The sequence below is a fragment of the Porites lutea genome, chromosome 2 (assembly GCF_958299795.1).
Source record: "Porites lutea chromosome 2, jaPorLute2.1, whole genome shotgun sequence".
NCBI classification, from domain to species: domain Eukaryota; kingdom Metazoa; phylum Cnidaria; class Anthozoa; order Scleractinia; family Poritidae; genus Porites; species Porites lutea.
The window spans coordinates 54858683-54875646 of record NC_133202.1 but is presented as its reverse complement, the minus strand read 5'-3'; the positions used below and the strand labels follow the sequence as shown (position 1 = coordinate 54875646).

The 16964-nt window shown below is 40.3% G+C and overlaps 3 protein-coding genes across 3 annotated transcripts in view; all 3 read right to left on the bottom strand.

Annotated features, from left to right (window-relative positions):
* Positions 1–11772, bottom strand: part of LOC140929083 (mucin-like protein) — a 37506-nt gene extending 25734 nt beyond the window's left edge. The window contains exons 1-2 of the mRNA XM_073378933.1: positions 11259–11772; positions 3520–3666 (exon numbers count right to left, since the gene is read on the bottom strand). Of these exons, the coding sequence (XP_073235034.1) occupies positions 3520–3666; positions 11259–11738 (627 nt within the window). The 5' untranslated portion in view covers positions 11739–11772. The remainder of the gene's footprint in view (positions 1–3519; positions 3667–11258) is intronic.
* Positions 6114–11144, bottom strand: LOC140929046 (uncharacterized). Its single transcript, XM_073378872.1, has 4 exons — positions 11129–11144; positions 9561–9674; positions 7290–7403; positions 6114–6545 (listed from the first exon to the last, which is right to left on the bottom strand). Exons 1-4 carry the CDS (start codon positions 11142–11144, stop codon positions 6322–6324), a joined length of 468 nt encoding a protein of 155 aa, XP_073234973.1. The 3' UTR covers positions 6114–6321.
* A 1205-nt stretch (positions 11773–12977) lies between the features above and the next one.
* The window catches only part of LOC140926431 (uncharacterized), a gene marked incomplete at its 3' end in the record, with an annotated part of 67874 nt that continues 63887 nt past the window's right edge, over positions 12978–16964 (bottom strand). Inside the window, exon 12 of the mRNA XM_073376172.1 lies at positions 12978–14758. Within this exon, the coding sequence (XP_073232273.1) occupies positions 12978–14758 (1781 nt within the window). The remainder of the gene's footprint in view (positions 14759–16964) is intronic.

Below are 16964 nucleotides of genomic sequence, written 5' to 3'. Positions count from 1 at the left end.
CGTATGATACAGGTCTAAAAGGAAAAAGGCCAACCTGTTAATGGTTAACGCTCGATACCACAGTCTAGAAACGTTTGAAGGCTGAATTATATTGACAAAACAGAATCAATGGTTTTGTAGAATAAAAATATTTATCTTTGGTCACAGTGAATAGTTTTAAGTCGAGTACTGTTTTCGGACCGTTGACTAGTATGTTTGGAAGCTATCCGCTTAAAAATATTATTTACTGGAGTTTGTGACAATAATAAAATGCTGAACGGAGAGCCCGCTTTTATTTGAAAGATAGAATAGATTCTTCATTAACCAATCAGTGTCGAAGGTTTTGTAAAAACAATGGTGCAAGTTTGGGCCGGCCTATTGTTTCTATTGTAGTAGAGTGACGCTCATTAATAAACCTATCCACTTAAATTAATATGGAGGAAGGCAGTGACTAGGCACCTAATTAATATGAAGGAACGCATTTTTTCCCTAGGTTATAACAATGGGTGACGTCATTGACTCGACCCATATGCCTATTAATTAAGGGAACGCACACGGAACACAAAGGGAACGCACCAAAACGGTTAAGTTTGACCCTAGTAGACTACTAAAATCATTTACTTTTGCAATATTTTGTCTGCTTTAAGAACTCACTAAGTTCGTCTTGTTTGGGTTTAATAATAGTTGGTTGTCAAAGCACCAGTTCCGGATTTTGAGCAAATCCTGGATTCATTCTATTTCTGACTGGGGTACAAAGGATAACAAGAGTTTCGTACTGTCAACATAACATTGTGGGGTGCAATGCTGCATGACCTATGTAAGGCTGTTAAGGTAAATACTGAACAAGAGCGGCGCGAGGATACTTCCCTGAGGTGCACCGTTAGTTATTTGCACGCGGTCTGACAGAGTAGTGTTGATGGGTACGATTTGACATCGGGACGACAGATAACTCTGGAACCACTGCTTGGTTGTGGAAGATGCACCAACATCCTAAAGTTTGGCCAGTAGAGTTTCATGGTGTAAGCTATCAAAAGCCTTACTCATATCAAGAAGAACTATTTCGGTTAAGTGTTTGTCGCCCATAGCGCGTAGTATCCGATCGGTAGTTTGAATCAAAGTGGTCTCATTTGTGTGGTTTTGTTTATTTCCGCTCTGTTTCGGGGTCAAATGTTCCTTTGAGACTTGATAAGTGCACTGTAATTTTCAGGGAGTTATAATAACTCCTCTAGTGGGGCTAATTTAACTCCTTACCGTGGAGTTATTTTTCGTGGAGTTACTTTAACTCCAAAAAGGAGTTTAAAGAACTCTTTTTCAGGAGTAAAAGTGACCCCAGATATTGAGGAGTTAAAATAACCCCAAAAACGGAGTTATCCTCTACCTAAAATTTTTACTCCACTTTCAGAGTTAAATTAACTCCAAAAAGAGTAAAAAAACCCATGTAAGGAGTACAAATAACCCCATTTCGGAGTAATTTTAACTCCAGAGTGGGAGTAAAAAGAACTCTTTTTCAGGAGTAAAAATGACCCCAAATTCGGAGTTAAATTAGGAGTTAAAATAACCCCAAAAAAGGGGTTATCCTGTACCTAAAATTTTTACTCCATTTTTGGAGTTATAATAACTCCCTAAAAATTACGGTGTGGTAAATTGGTTATGAGCCACTCTTGCGCACACTTCTGACAAAGGTGACAAAAGTGAAATTGGCCTATTGTTATTGGGTACCAGGTGATTGCCACTTTTAATGATGGGTGTCACCTCAACCAGCTTCCCCGTTTCTGGGAATGTAATGGTGGCGAAGGACGTGTTAATGATAGACGTGATAGAGGGCAGTATTAAAGGAAGACAATCTTTATTTACTCGTACCGGAATTTTTTCCATACCAGGTGCTTTGTGTGTTGCCATTGAATTAACAGTTGCTTCTACCTGTTTGTTTTCTACAGCGTATTAAGTGAATTGCTCTGATGTCGCGTAAGTTCTTGGAGTGAATGCGGTATTTTTGAGCTCATCATCAAATTTGGACACTAATTCAGTGATCTCCTTTACAGTATTTCCGCCGACATTTGCCACCGCTTTTTCATTTTTGGCCGTAAATTCGTTGTGTTTGTGACTTGTTCGGTTTGCATAAGTGAATTGTTTTCCAAAAAGAGTTCGCACTGTTTTTGTTATTTTTAATCTACTCCATCGCAAATTCCCTTTCCGCAACTCTAATTTCATGTTTGAACTCTCTTTGAAAATTTCTTCGCAAACATTTCTTTCTTTCTCTCGCGTTTAAAACTTCTTAACTGACATGCACTTTACAAATCAAATGCTCCTAGTGCAACAAACTCAGTGAGCGAAATCACCAGGGTCTACAACCTCTCCTCTTTTTGAGCCGCAGTTTGGATTCGCTTATTTTTACGTTCCCTTCTGATTAACAAGGACGAAAAAGGAGCCAAGGCCAACGGCATAAAGTCGACATCTACTTGAACTAATAGGAAGCTTAGGCAACGACGACGGTAGTTAAAACGTCCTTTCAAACTTTATCTCGTCTACATGTACTTAGACACTTTCAATTTGTCAAATGAGGGCGATTCCTCCTGGAGTTGAATTCTTAACTGAGGACTTTATCAACGTTTAAAAAGACTGAGAAAGAAAAATTTATTGTCGACTATTTACCTCCTCGATAAAACGTCGTAGTCGTGCAGTGAACGTCAACGAAATACCCTAAAAGCGTGATGCAAGTGCAGAGTTGTTGCTTTGCTTAAAAACCATTTGTTTTTTGACGTTGTCGTTGCTGTCGTCGATGTGTTTCGTTTAGCTCCCTAATACTCTAAGAGCCAGGAAAGCTATTCTGGTTCAAAATATTTACCGGATAAATCGGTGCAGGCATTATTTTAAAGATAAACAACAGAGATATTTTAAAATTCCTCCTACCGAGCTAGTAAAATAGGCTTTTGAATTCTACACCCCTGATCTCTATTTCGGGGGCTTAACAAGTCCCTGTTTCTTACGCGTTATTTCCATTATCTGAACGCTGGAAACAAGCTAACTTGCACTAGAAGTGAGCTAACGTTTTTCAAAGTCACAACTTCAATGCATCCAGTCTTCCCCGGCCACCTATGCCCTTTCCCTGGCTTTTCCGTTTTTGTCGGTGTGTTGTTTTACGATTTTAGCTCAAGTCAGTCTGAGTCAGTAGGGACCTTAAGCAACACGACGACGACGGCAGTGAAAACTTCGCAAAAAAAAAATGAATTTGCCTTCCTTGAAGCTCCCTTATAATATGATCCGCTGGCCTGAAACTCATCATTAGTATTTCTATGGCCCTTCTCTACTTCCAATAAAGACGAAGGTATCCTCTATTTGAAAAGAAGATCAGTCGCACTCTGAAAAACAGTCAACGTCTGGCTGCTTTCTGGGAAATTGGGACTTTAACTTCCCCGTCTTAGTTTATTATTTGTCTCCCCGATTGGTCATCACTTGTGCTAAGCTAGAAGCTTGAGACTTAAATAAAGTTATTATTGTTATTATTATTATTATTATTACACATTAATGAACCACACTTACATGTAATTTGTAATGCCTCTCATTGAAGAATGGAAATCCAAAGCGATCTACTTTGAGTTCCAAGCAGTGGCCATAGTAGTAATAGTAGGAGTCGCCAAGACGAAACTCGCTATCACCGTTGTCCGAACCATAGGGATACATGTTGCTCTGCACTGAAAATAAAAATTGTACTTATACACTGAAACATCAAGTTATGTAGATCAAAACACGATATATCTATATCTATCTATATATAATGTATATATCTGTCTAGGTTTGCTGAAACGTGGCTAAAGAAATTTCAAGTGCATATTTTAACAATTTGATATCTAAGTCGAAAAGTTACTAGCTGAGTGAAACGTCCAGAAATTATAACCTTTTAGTCAGTCAAACCATGAGGCCCAGGGCTAAGTGTCTGCCGAAGACAGATTAAGAATCAACGATCTTTGAGTACAGAATAGTCTTTCTAAGACAAAATTAGCAAAACCAGGAGCCCATCAAATGGAGCCTCCATCTCCCATACAAGCCCTTGGAGTCAACCCTTTCCCGAGTAGATTTATGATTAGAACGGTTTCCAGGGGAGACTTCGCGCGCCGACGGTGGGAAGAGCCAATCACAACGACGAAATGACACTGCTATTGTACCTCATCAAACAGCAGGAAATTCGTTGTTGACAGGCCAAACACAATCATAAGCTAGTGAAACGTGACTTAAGCGTTTTCATCACTCAGAGATTTTATTTATTTTTTCTTTCTAGCGGGTAGATTATACTGTGGAGAATTCTAAACTCTGACTATTTTAATCTTAATTTTGGTCGCTTGTCTCACATTAAGAGGCCATGAAGCTGGTCTGTTACATGCATAATGATTAACTACTACCCCGGTGCAGTCTGTAGTTCTGACAGGATTCGTTTTCTTTAGCCAATTTCTTTGAGCGTTAAGGTTCTTATTTCGGCTAAATGACTCAGTATTAATCAAATTTCTAGTTTTTCAAGGTTTTTTTTTTCCGAAATGCCTTTATCTGAATAAATACTTGTAGACCTTGTGGTTTTGTCCGTCAGCTAGTGTGATAATTCCCTGCTATGTTTTGTAACGCCGGGTCCAGCCATTGTCTTCTCGCAAAAAAGTGATCTACAGATGCGAATTCGAAGGAAGGAATTGAGCCTAACTTTCTACATTAACTGCTGAGAATTGTCCCGTTAGTCAGTCATAATTCTTTTGGCGCAGATACAATCCATTTTGTTTTTCTTGAGATAAGTGGGTCTTTGGACTGTAGCGCTGTCACAAATTCCTCCGTTAGCAAATTACTTTTGAGTTAGCTTTACGGTCGAGCAACTGTTGTCTTCTGTTCAACTTTTCAAGTGCCAGTTTTATCAGGCAACTCTCATGGTGATACAAGTCAGTTGTAAAGGAAGACTGCAATTTCTCAAATTTCGGAACTGAAGCATTCCTCGTTAGTTGCTACTTAGGTCATCGCTTTTGCACGCGGTTCTTAACTGGCGAAATCCACTCCACGGTGAGGACAAAAATCAAATGATCCTGGCACTTTTTCGGCGCTGATCATCGAAAAGTTCCAAATCGTCGACATAACGCTTAATCGTCGACTCTTTTCAAGGTGCATGCTTAAATGTGGGATGTATGACAGCAATATAAACACTCGCAAAGATAACCTTTCCGTGATCCTCAGTTCGCTGCCTTTGTCCCATCGCTTCATGCTCAGTCTCAGTCGGGTAATTCATGAACTTTTGTTTCATGATACCCAGATCCCAGCGGCTGTAATATTGGACGAAAAGGAAAAAAGGAAAACGGTCGAAGGACGGGCTTCTGAGTTCGACTTCATCCAATTTTATTTTTTCACGGTGACACACGAGACTCACGGAAATATAACACTTTTCGCGGGAAACTAGCCGTTCTATTTATAAATCTACTCGGAAAAGGGTTGACTCAAGAAATTAATGGAGATGAGGCTCCATTTGATGGGCTCCTGGCAAAACTAAACAATCACGAAGCGTTTTTATGCTTGGCACAAAGTCTTCTGGTAACACGAGCTCAACCACATTTTTTACCTGAGTTTTGTCTGTCAAAGCCATCGGTAAATCACAATAAATGACCTTCGCGGCAATTACAATCTTTGAGCACAGAATAGGCTTTCTAAGACAAAATCACCTAAACTAAAGACTCGCAAATCGATCACGATGTGTTGTATTAAATGCTTGGTACAAAGTATTATGGTAACACGAGCTCAACCACATACCTGAGTTTTGTATGTCAACGCCTTCGGCAAATCACACAATAAATCACTTAGCTTTCGGAGCAATGATAACACCCTTGAAAAACACTCATAATATTCCGTCGTAATATTTTCGTCAAATGACTCAGAAAAGCTCTCGCGTTCATGTTCTCAACATAAAACACACGTAAACACTAACACAGTCGATTTTTACGAGATCCCGAATGTACCCCAGGTTTTTTAAAAAGGACAGATGAAGGGCCTGCCTATAAACGTTTGTAACTAAGTCTCTGGCCTGGTGAGAAATCAGCTCAACTTTTCGCTCTCCGAATAGACTTGGCTCCTAGAACCTACTTTCTGCAGAGGCCAGAGACTCGTCACCACCCGGAACAAAGCTCTCAATATCGATACCTTTCCGTCTCGAGCCCGAGATCAGTGTTTCACCCGTATAACCAAATGAAGCGAAATACGGTAAGATATTGGACAAGGACGACTTTGCCAATCGTGAGACTTGTTACTTCATAATATAACGCTTAATAATGCCTTCCGGAAAACTTTTCTCCAGGTAGCTAAGAAGAAATCTAGAAAATTAAGTCAGAATGTTGGGAAAATTAAAATCAGGATGTTTGCAAAAAAATCCTGCAGGTATCTTTTTGCAAATTCCGACAAATGTATATTGAAAGATTTAGTTTGATCAGACTTACAGCTAGAGCAGCTCTTCCCTACAAAGAGAGGGGCGCATAAGCAATTGTAGTCATTCACTCCGTCAATGCAAGTTCCACCGTTAAGACACGGGTTTGGATAACAGTCGTCGGTGTCTACAAGGAGAAACAAAGATTTGAAAACCATTAAGGTGATAAGTGAACGTAAATCTTAAAAACTGATAATGATACTGAGATTCAGTGATATTTTTAAACTTACTATTAGAGCAGTTCTTCCCTACAAAACCAGGCACGCATATGCAATTGTAGTCATTGACTCCGTCTATGCAAGTCCCATTGTTTAGACACGGGTTTGGATAACAGTCGTCAGTGCCTAAGGAGAAACAAAGATTTGAAAACCATTAAAGTGATGAACGTAAATCTTACAAACTGATATGGATACTGAGATTCAGTGATATTATTAAACTTACTATTAGAGCAGTTCTTCCCTACAAAACCAGGCACGCATGTGCAATTGTAGTCATTGACTCCGTCTATGCAAGTCCCATTGTTTAGACACGGGTTTGGATAACAGTCGTCAGTGTCTAAGGAGAAACAGAGATTTGAAAACCATTAAGGTGACAAGTGAACGTAAGTCTTAAAAACTGATATGGATACTGAGATTCAGTGATATTTTTAAACTTACTATTAGAGCAGTTCTTCCCTACAAAACCAGGCACGCATGTGCAATTGTAGTTATTGGCTCCGTCTATGCAAGTCCCATTGTTTAGACACGGGTTTGGATAACAGTCGTCAGTGTCTAAGGAGAAAAAGAGATTTGAAAACCATCAAGCTGGTAAGTGAACGTAAGTCTTAAAAACTGATATGGATACTGAGATTCAGTGATATTTTTAAACTTACTATTAGAACAGTTCTTCCCTACAAAACCAGGCACGCATGTGCAATTGTAGTCATTGACTCCGTCTATGCAAGTCCCATTGTTTAGACACGGGTTTGGATAACAGTCGTCAGTGTCTGAGAAGAGAAGGACATGGTAAGGATTGACGACAATAAAATATCCATATCTCTTCACGGAAAATATAATTATACGAGATTGAGATTACGCATGAATTCACGGGAATCAGTTTTTTCCACATTTGCACTTCAGAAGCGAAATTCTTTTGAAACCAATCTTGGCCAAATTAGTAATGTCCAAGGCATATGTATAGAGGGAAGGTGCTTTTAAGTTAAAACAAGAGGTAAGGAAACTTCATACCTGTAATTTATGCAAAATTACTTTTCCAAAAGGAACGAGCGAGGTAGTGCGCCGGTTTACTTGAAATATGATTACCATTCTCTGTTCACAAGTCCGAAAACTCAATATATACTAAGAGAATTGATTTTAAAAGACTTACTATTTGAACAATTCTTCCCTACAAAGCCAGGCACGCATGTGCAGTTGTAGTCATTCACTCCGTCTGTACATGTTCCGTTGTTCAGACACGGGTTTGGATAACAATCATCAGTGTCTAAGGGAATAGTTAAAATAAACTGATAGACTTGGCGACCATCAACTATTATAAACTGCACCAATTGACAAGAATAGCCCTTTTTACCGATACGGCGGGCATATTGAATCAATTCCATTTAAAGAGTATTATAGGATACCCAGGGGGGCATGAGCAGATTGCGTTTGTATTTTCGAGCGCTTTTCGGGACATTTTTTCTTAAAGTTTTCTTAGAATAAGATTGTAATGGGAAAACAGATGCTTGTGCCGTGTTTGGATGTAATAATGATCGCCTTTTTCCCGAGAAAATATACAGTGAGAGACCATATTTCTGATACTAAACTAGAAAAAGTAGATCATTATTACATCCAAACACGGCACAAGCATCTGTTTTCCCATTACAATCTTATTCTAAGAAAACTTAAGGAAAAAATGCCCCGATAAGCGCTCGAAAATACAAACGAAATGTGCTCATGCCCCCTGGGCATCCTTTAATACTCCTTAAATCGAATTGATTCAATATGGCCGCCGTATCGGTAAAAAGGTCTATTATCTTTTTGCGCGAAGCGATTTATATTCTTTATTGGTGAAGCGTAAGACACATACTGTTGTTGTAACTGAGAAGCTTTTCCAGATAGGTAATGAACCAATCAGATGAATTGAGTCGCATTTCCCCCATGGATGAATAGTGTTTCCTATTCTTTTATGGAAGAGAGGGATAGAGGAGTGAATATTCGTACTGGGGAAAAAAAATATTTGGTACTGGGGAAAGAGCTTTTTTGGAGAAAGTAATGTGAATGCGCCTACTACACTTAGAATACGATCATGTCTCCAGTTGCGCTAAAATGTCTGGATTTGCAAAAAGGTACATACAAAACTTTCCGCTTGACCTGCACCCATCCAAACCTCTCATTTCATTGGTCCCTATAACCTGCACTACCTATTGTTTTCAGGGATAGGGGCATTGTTATGTCACCATCCCTATTGTTTTCCCAGCCAATCACGAAACGTTTTTGGAATAGGTGCAGGTCGGCCCGAAATTTCAACTGCCTTCTAATGATTTGATCCTTTATTGCTGGAAACACACGGAAAATTGCTCTTGGTGAAAGCGACAGAATTTTGCAATGAAATCATTAACAACATATGTAAAGCACACAAAATATGACCTTTCAGTCGCTCATAGCAAGATGCCCGACGAGACAGACCTAGTGATCCACCCTCTTTGAGCCCTGAATTGGTTTCCTAAGTCAAAATCATCTAAACTAAACAGTCTCGAAGCATTTCTATGCTTAGCCCAAGTATTCTACTAACACGATCTCAACCACATACCGGAGTTTTGTCTGTCAACGCCTTCGGCAAATCACACAAGAAATCACTTAGCTTTCGCGGAAATGGTGACTACCTCCGAAAAACAATCGTAATAAACCAAATTCTACACGGGCAAAAATATCGTCAAATGACTCAGGAAAACTCTCGCCTTCTCCACATAAAACACACGTAAACATTTCTGAAGACGCAGTCGATTTATTCGAGATCCTGGATGTACCCCAGCGTTTTTAAAAAGTGCAGATGAAGGGCCCGCCTTTAAAACGATGATTTTTAACTTAGTCTTTTTAACCCTGCAGGTACATTTTTGCAAAACCCGACAGATGTACATTGTAAGATTTAGTTTGATCAGACTTACTGTTGGAGCAGTTCTTCCCTACAAAGCCAGGAACGCATGAACAATTGTAGTCATTCAGTCCGTCGATGCATGTTCCATTGTTAAGACACGGGTTTGGATAACAGTCGTCAGTGTCTAAGGAGAAAGAGAGATTTGAAAACCATTAGAAGATAAGTTGTCCATGTCTTCACATAGCGTCTGTAATAATACATGAAAGAGTCAAGGCAGTAGCTGAGATTCTTTTGGAATTTCATCTAATTCATATCGGTCTTATCGGCAAGAGGGAAAATCTAATGTTTAAGCTGAAAATGCTGAAAGTAGCCTGAAGTTTTAATTTGAAATGCAGAGGTGTGTGATTTGAATTTTTTAAATATTCATAGAGAGAGTGCCCGTTCCAGTTATGAAAGAGCTCAGGAAATTGAAAAATGATTTGTAAGGTATGGAGAGCAACTTGTCCCGCAGCAGTCAATGTTATCAGTGTGCGTAAATACACTTGGAAAATGGTGATAAATGCACGTAAATCTTGCAAACTAATATGGATACTGAGATTTGGCATTTTTTAAACTTACTATTAGAGCAGTTCTTGGCGAAAGCGACAGAATTTTGCAATGAAATCATTAACAACATTTGAAAAGCACAGTAAATATGACCTTTCGGTCGCTCATACCAGCTCATAGTGGCCGGAAGGGTACCGTTAGATTAATAGCAAGTGAGAAACTAATGACAGTCTATCTGCTGCAGCGTATTCAGTAAATACTCAGTAAAAAATAAACAAATAAAAAATGACAATAGTAATGATAAAAAACATGCTCCATGCTCCATACTCGGTAAAGGTACGGTATATGAGAGAAATTTCTATGGTCATGTTTTAGCTAATCCAGTCAGATATAATTATCTTAGAACAGAAGTTCTAACAAGTTAGTCGCGCCATTTTATTGTAGTTCGGATAGCTCATTAAATAGAGGTTCTGCTAAGGAGAACTTGTTCCGCCTGGTGTTATTCGAATAAGCCACTCGCACAAAGAGGTCACGTGACCAATGCTTCCTTTAAACAATGAGTTAGAATCTTGCTGATACCAAAAATTGACAGAGCACATAAAAATTATTTTGAACCCAAGCGTAATAAAAGTCCTATCTGTAATAACATTTATACCCAATTATAATAAAGGCCGTATTGCAATAATTAGCACTGAAAGCGGTAATATGCCAACAACAAAGTATGATCAATAAGAGATAAAAACTGGAAAGTCACGTGACCATTCGGAAACCAACACCTCTTATTTAATTTTTTCTTCATAGGTTCCACGTCACTGTCAAAGTACACATACACTCATAGTAGTATTAGTTTAACAGCCGTAGGCCATTGAAAAATGGGGCTGTTGCCACTTGAAAATATCAACCAAAAAAATTTGTGCGTAATACTGCTTTACTGCGGTAAGTTCAGAATCGAGAATAACCTAAAGTGGGTCAGGATTAAAGGAAACGTGTTCGATCTGCCGTTCTTGAGACTATTATTCAGGGCACGAGGAACTGAAATTCTGTCTTTATATCTATTGCATATTACTCATGAAACAAACATTAACTACTCACCTACTGAGGAAGACATGCTAATGGACAAAGAGACGCTTTTGGATGGGCTTATCGATAAGGAAGCACTTTCACTTTTACTGAATGATCCTGATTGACTTGTAGACAGGCTCGTAAAAACTGATGTGCTGGCAGTTTGGCTTGGAGAAGTAGAGACACTAGTTGACGCACTTATAGAGGTGGAGACCGACACACTGGTCGATGGTGAAGCAGAAACACTTGTCGAGACACTACTTGACACACTACCAGAGATGGGAATTGACACGCTGGTCGAAGTGGAGGCAGAGATGCTTGTTGATACACTGGTCGAACCACTAGATGAGGTAGAGCCTGGCAAACTCGGCAACAAACTTGTCGACATGGGGTCTGATAGACTTGCCGATATACTGTTTGACACGCTAGCAGAGGTAGAGGTCGGTAGACTCGGTGACAAACTTGTGGATAGGGATACCGACTCACTGGTTGACACGCTAGTATAGATGGAAGTAGAAACACTCAGCGACGCACTGGTTGATGGTGAGGCCGAGACACTTACAGAAACGCTAGTTGACACGCTAGCAGAGGTAGAAGTCGAAGCACTGTTTGAGAAGCTAGGAGAAGTAGATGTCGACATAGTTGGCAACACACTTGTCGAAACAGTAGCAGAGGTGAAGGTCTGAGGTGATAAACTTGCTGAGGTTGAGACACTTGCCGCGACGCTGATTGACGCAGAGGTTGAGGTCAAAACACTTTGGAAAAAACTGGTTGATGTTGAGGCCGACACACTTGTATATAAACTGGTTGAACCGCTAGATGAGAAAGAGGCCGACAAACCTGTCGACATGGAGGCTGATACACTGGGTGACAAGCTAGCAGAGTTAGAGGTTGACAAACTTGGTGATAAACGTGTCGATATAGAGGCCGATACACTGTTTGACACGCTAGCAGAGTTAGAGGTTGACAAGTTTGGTGATAAACTTGTCGATATAGAGGCCGATACACTGTCTGACACGCTGGCAGAGGTAGAAGTCGACAGACTCAGCGACAAACTTATCGATATAGAGGCCGATACACTGTTTGACACGCTAGCAGAGTTAGAGGTTGACAAACTTGGTGATAAACTTGTCGATATAGAGGCCGATACGCTGTTGGAAACGCCAGCAGAGTTAGAGGTTGACAAACTTGGTGATAAACTTGTCGACATAGAGGCCGATACACTGTTTGACACGCTAGCAGAGTTAGAGGTTAACAAACTTGGTGATAACCTTGTCGACATAGAGGCTGATACACTGTTGGACACGCTAGCAGAGCCAGAGGTTGACAAACTTGGTGATAAACTTGTCGATATAGAGGCCGATACGCTGTTTGAAACGCCAGCAGAGTTAGAGGTTGACAAACTTGGTGATAAACTTGTCGACATAGAGGCCGATACACTGTTTGACACGCTAGCAGAGTTAGAGGTTGACAAACTTGGTGATAAACTTGTCGATATAGAGGCCGATACACTGTTTGACACGCTAGCTGAGTTAGAGGTTGACAAACTTGGTGATAAACTTGCTGATATAGAGGCCGATACACTGTTTGACACGCTAGCAGAGTTAGAGGTTGACAAACTTGGAGATAAACTTGTCGATATAGAGGCCGATACACTGTTGGACACGCTAGCAGAGCCAGAGGTTGACAAACTTGGTGATAAACTTGTCGATATAGACGTCGATACACTGTTTGACACACTAGCAGAGTTAGAGGTTGACAAACTTGGTGATAAACTTGTCGATATAGAGGCCGATACACTGTTTGACTCGCTAGCTGAGTTAGAGGTTGACAAACGTGGTGATAAACTTGTCGATATAGAGGCCGATACACTGTTTGACACGCTAGCGGAGTTAGAGGTTGACAAACGTGGTGATAAACTTGTCGATATAGAGGCCGATACACTGTTTGACACGCTAGCAGAGTTAGAGGTTGACAAACTTGGTGATAACCTTGTCGATATAGAGGCTGATACACTGTTTGACACACTAGCAGAGTTAGAGGTTGACAAACTTGGTGATAAACTTGTCGATATAGAGGCCGATACGCTGTTTGAAACGTCAGCAGAGTTAGAGGTTGACAAACTTGGTGATAAACTTGTCGATATAGAGGCCGATACACTGTTTGACACGCTAGCAGAGTTAGAGGTTGACAAACTTGGTGATAAACTTGTCGATATAGAGGCCGATACACTGTTTGACACGCTAGCAGAGTTAGAGGTTGACAAACTTGGTGATAAACTTGTCGATATAGAGGCCGATACACTGTTTGACACACTAGCAGAGTTAGAGGTTGACAAACTTGGTGATAACCTTGTCGATATAGAGGCTGATACACTGTTGGACACGCTAGCAGAGCCAGAGGTTGACAAACTTGGTGATAAACTTGTCGATATAGACGTCGATACACTGTCTGACACACTAGCAGAGTTAGAGGTTGACAAACTTGGTGATAAACTTGTCGATATAGACGTCGATACACTGTCTGACACACTAGCAGAGTTAGAGGTTGACAAACTTGGTGATAAACTTGTCGATATAGAGGCCGATACACTGTTTGACACACTAGCAGAGTTAGAGGTTGACAAACTTGGTGATAAACTTGTCGATATAGAGGCTGATACACTGTTTGACACACTAGCAAAGCCAGAGGTTGACAAACTTGGTGATAAACTTGTCGATGCAGAGGTCGATACACTGTTTGACACGCTGGCAGAGCCAGAGGTTGACAAACTTGGTGATAAACTTGTCGATGTATAGGTCGATACACTGTTTGACACGCTGGCAGAGCCAGAGGTTGACAAACTTGGTGACAAACTTGTTGATATAGTGGCCGATGCACTGTTTGACAAGGTAGCAGAGCCAGAGGTTGACAAACTTGGTGATAAACTTGTTGATGTTGAGGCCGATAGATTATTTGACACGGTAGCAGAGTTAGAGGTTGACAAACTTGGTGATAAACTTGTCGATTTAGAGGCCGATACACTGTTTGACACACTAGCAGAGTTAGAGGTTGACAAACTTGGTGATAAACTTGTCGATGTAGAGGTCGATACACTGCTTGACACGCTGGCAGAGCCAGAGGTTGACAAATTTGGTGACAAACTTGTTGGTATAGGGGCCGATGCACTGTTTGACAAGGTAGCAGAGCCAGAGGTTGACAAACTTGGTGATAAACTTGTTGATGTTGAGGCCGATAGATTATTTGACACGGTAGCAGAGTTAGAGGTTGACAAACTTGGTGATAAACTTGTCGATATAGGGGCTGATTCCTTGTTTGACAAGGTAGCAAAGGTAGAGGTGGTTAGACTCGGCGACAAACGCGTGGATAGGGATACCGACTCACTGGTTGATACGCTAGTATAGATGGAGGTAGAACCATTCGGCGACACATTGGTTGATGCTGAGGCCGAGACACTTGCAGAAACGCTAGTTGACATGCTAGCAGAGGTTGAGGTCGAAGCACCGTTTAAGACGCTGGGAGAGGCGGAGGTCGACCGACTTGGGGACACACGTGACGAAACAGTAGCGGAGGTGGAGGTTGACACACTGATGGAAGTGAAGGTTGAGACACTTGCTGAGGAACTGGTTGAGAAGCTAGCATAGGTTGTCGATGTGGTGTCTGAAAGATATGAGGAGACGTAGATTTAGAATAAAATAAATAGGTGATTCCTTATTTTCTGTGATCTACTAATGTATAGACGTAAGGCCTATGACAAAGAGAAATTGTTTTTATTGTTGATTGGGACTGCGCATAGGTTCAGTGAGAATTTTTATGAGATCATTCTGGATTTGAGAAATTGAAGGTGTTAGGCCAAGCTATCAAAAAGTAAGAAAATTATACGAAAATTTGTTCTATTTACTTGGATCACGCAGAAACAATTATCGAACAGACGGCCCTACGACTTCACGAGCTATTCTGTTCGTTCTGTAGCTTGCAAATGGATGGGATTTTGCCGTATCTTTACGCTATCACTGTCTAACCGGTCATAATCGGTTATACTGTATTACCGTATTACCGATCACATACATGTAAGAAAACTATTTCGTAGAGTAGACGCATTTGACGGGCGCTTCGGACATTATTTTGATGCTAGTGGTATCGACAATCAGTGTTTGTGAGAGCAAGACGTACAAGTTGATGTGTGACCTTCTAGTCCAAGCATCCGGAAGAAAAACCGTACCAAGAACTGGTAAAACTTGTACAATTTCCGACGGCTTTGGTGTTGCGGCGTTAAAGAAATGAGTTGGCCGAACACTATGAACATGGAATACTCTTGAGACAATGCTAAGAGACAGGATTGTGTGTGGAATACGGAATTAGAAGATATAGCGACGCCTGCCTTTGGAATCGAAATTTGCGACTTTTATGTTCCCCATATAATTCAATTTGTTTTCCCTACAAAAGGTTTGTGTTCACTCTCTGAAGAGACGATTGCTACTCCCAAGAGAGTTTAAAAAGAATTCTTATGCAAAATTTTGTGGGGAAAACAAACTGCATTATGTGGAACGTGAAAGTCGAAAATTGATCTCCCAAAAGCCATATAAACAGCAACAGCCATGAAAAAAAATATGAAAAAACGTCAAGAATCGAAGTGGAGTCGGTAAACAAGGGTAACGGTACGGCAAAACGGAAACATGTGTTCCTGATGTTTATTCCGGGATTCCTGTTAATACATACAGCTTGGACAGGTATCACATACGGACACTTCTGCCTGGCCTTTTCTTTCGTAAACGATTGCAATTTTAACGTAAGGCAAAGAGTTAAATTTTGAATAGTCTTAGAAAGAACCAAACTTAAGCCCAAGTTGACTTTACTTTAAAAGTTTAGGCAAGGCTATGTTCACTTGTTATAGGTACATCAATAATGAAAGGCAGTTAACAGGAGCGTTTAGTATAATTGTATTTAATGTTTTCGGAGTTTTGGAGATCTGTGTACTGGTGTAGTGGTACAGGGAAGAGAGATAAGCTCACGAAAGGCACCGATTCCATTCTGGTTTGTTTACTAGAAACTTGTCTTAAAAATAGCAATAACCTTTTAAGAACGCTTAGGGAAATGCACTTCGGCTTGCCCCTTGGCGTCCTCCCTGGCTCTACTATGATTTTTCTTTGATGAATGAACTATAATGCAACTGTCTTCGGCGAGCTCTGTATTTTCATTACATGACGTTCATGAATTTCGGTGAATTTTTGACTGCTTTCTAGATGTTAAAAACTGAACAAAACAGCTTGAATACGCTCGCTAGAAAAGCTGATTAAAAAGGAATGGAATAGCGTAAGGACACTGGACATCCTGTTACTGTCATAATAATGCAATCGTCGAGCTAGCAGTTGCTCGTTTGTCTTATATATATATTATCCATAACAAGCCGTCGAAATGCAGGTAATAAGTAGATTTAGAATGACAACGCGACGGCAAATGAGAATGCGAAAGCGCACGGAAAGCAATGACATTGGTCAAGCTGACGTTTTTAGATCTGCGCGCACCGCCGGCCGTCACATTTCCACTTCTTAATCTGTGTAAAGGGTTAAAATATGTCAGGTTATGTGTTTGGTACGTTTTGAGAAAGAAAAGCACGTGGTGCTCGCCCATCAATGCACCTTATAAACTTCAAAATAGAAAAGTACCACTTTTTCTACTTTACTCCGCACAAAAAACTTTTCCTACCGTTACTGATGTCTACCCTTTTATGCAACTGACAGTTTCATTATAACCTTTGGTAACATAAACAACGTAAGTATTCGTTTAATTTCCACTTGGCGTCTTGCTTCATTGTTCCAGCTAAAAACAAAAACCACAGAAAGTTCCAGATTGATCTAATTTTAAA

Bases quoted from the DNA above. Each gene is read 5' to 3' on its own strand.
- LOC140929046 (XM_073378872.1), bottom strand. The intron at 7,404-9,560 runs GTAAGTCTGATC...TTCTCTTCTCAG, and splicing joins AGGGAAGAACTGCTCCAACA to ACACTGACGACTGTTATCCA. The intron at 6,546-7,289 runs GTAAGTTTAAAA...TTCTCCTTGTAG, and splicing joins AGGGAAGAACTGTTCTAATA to ACACCGACGACTGTTATCCA.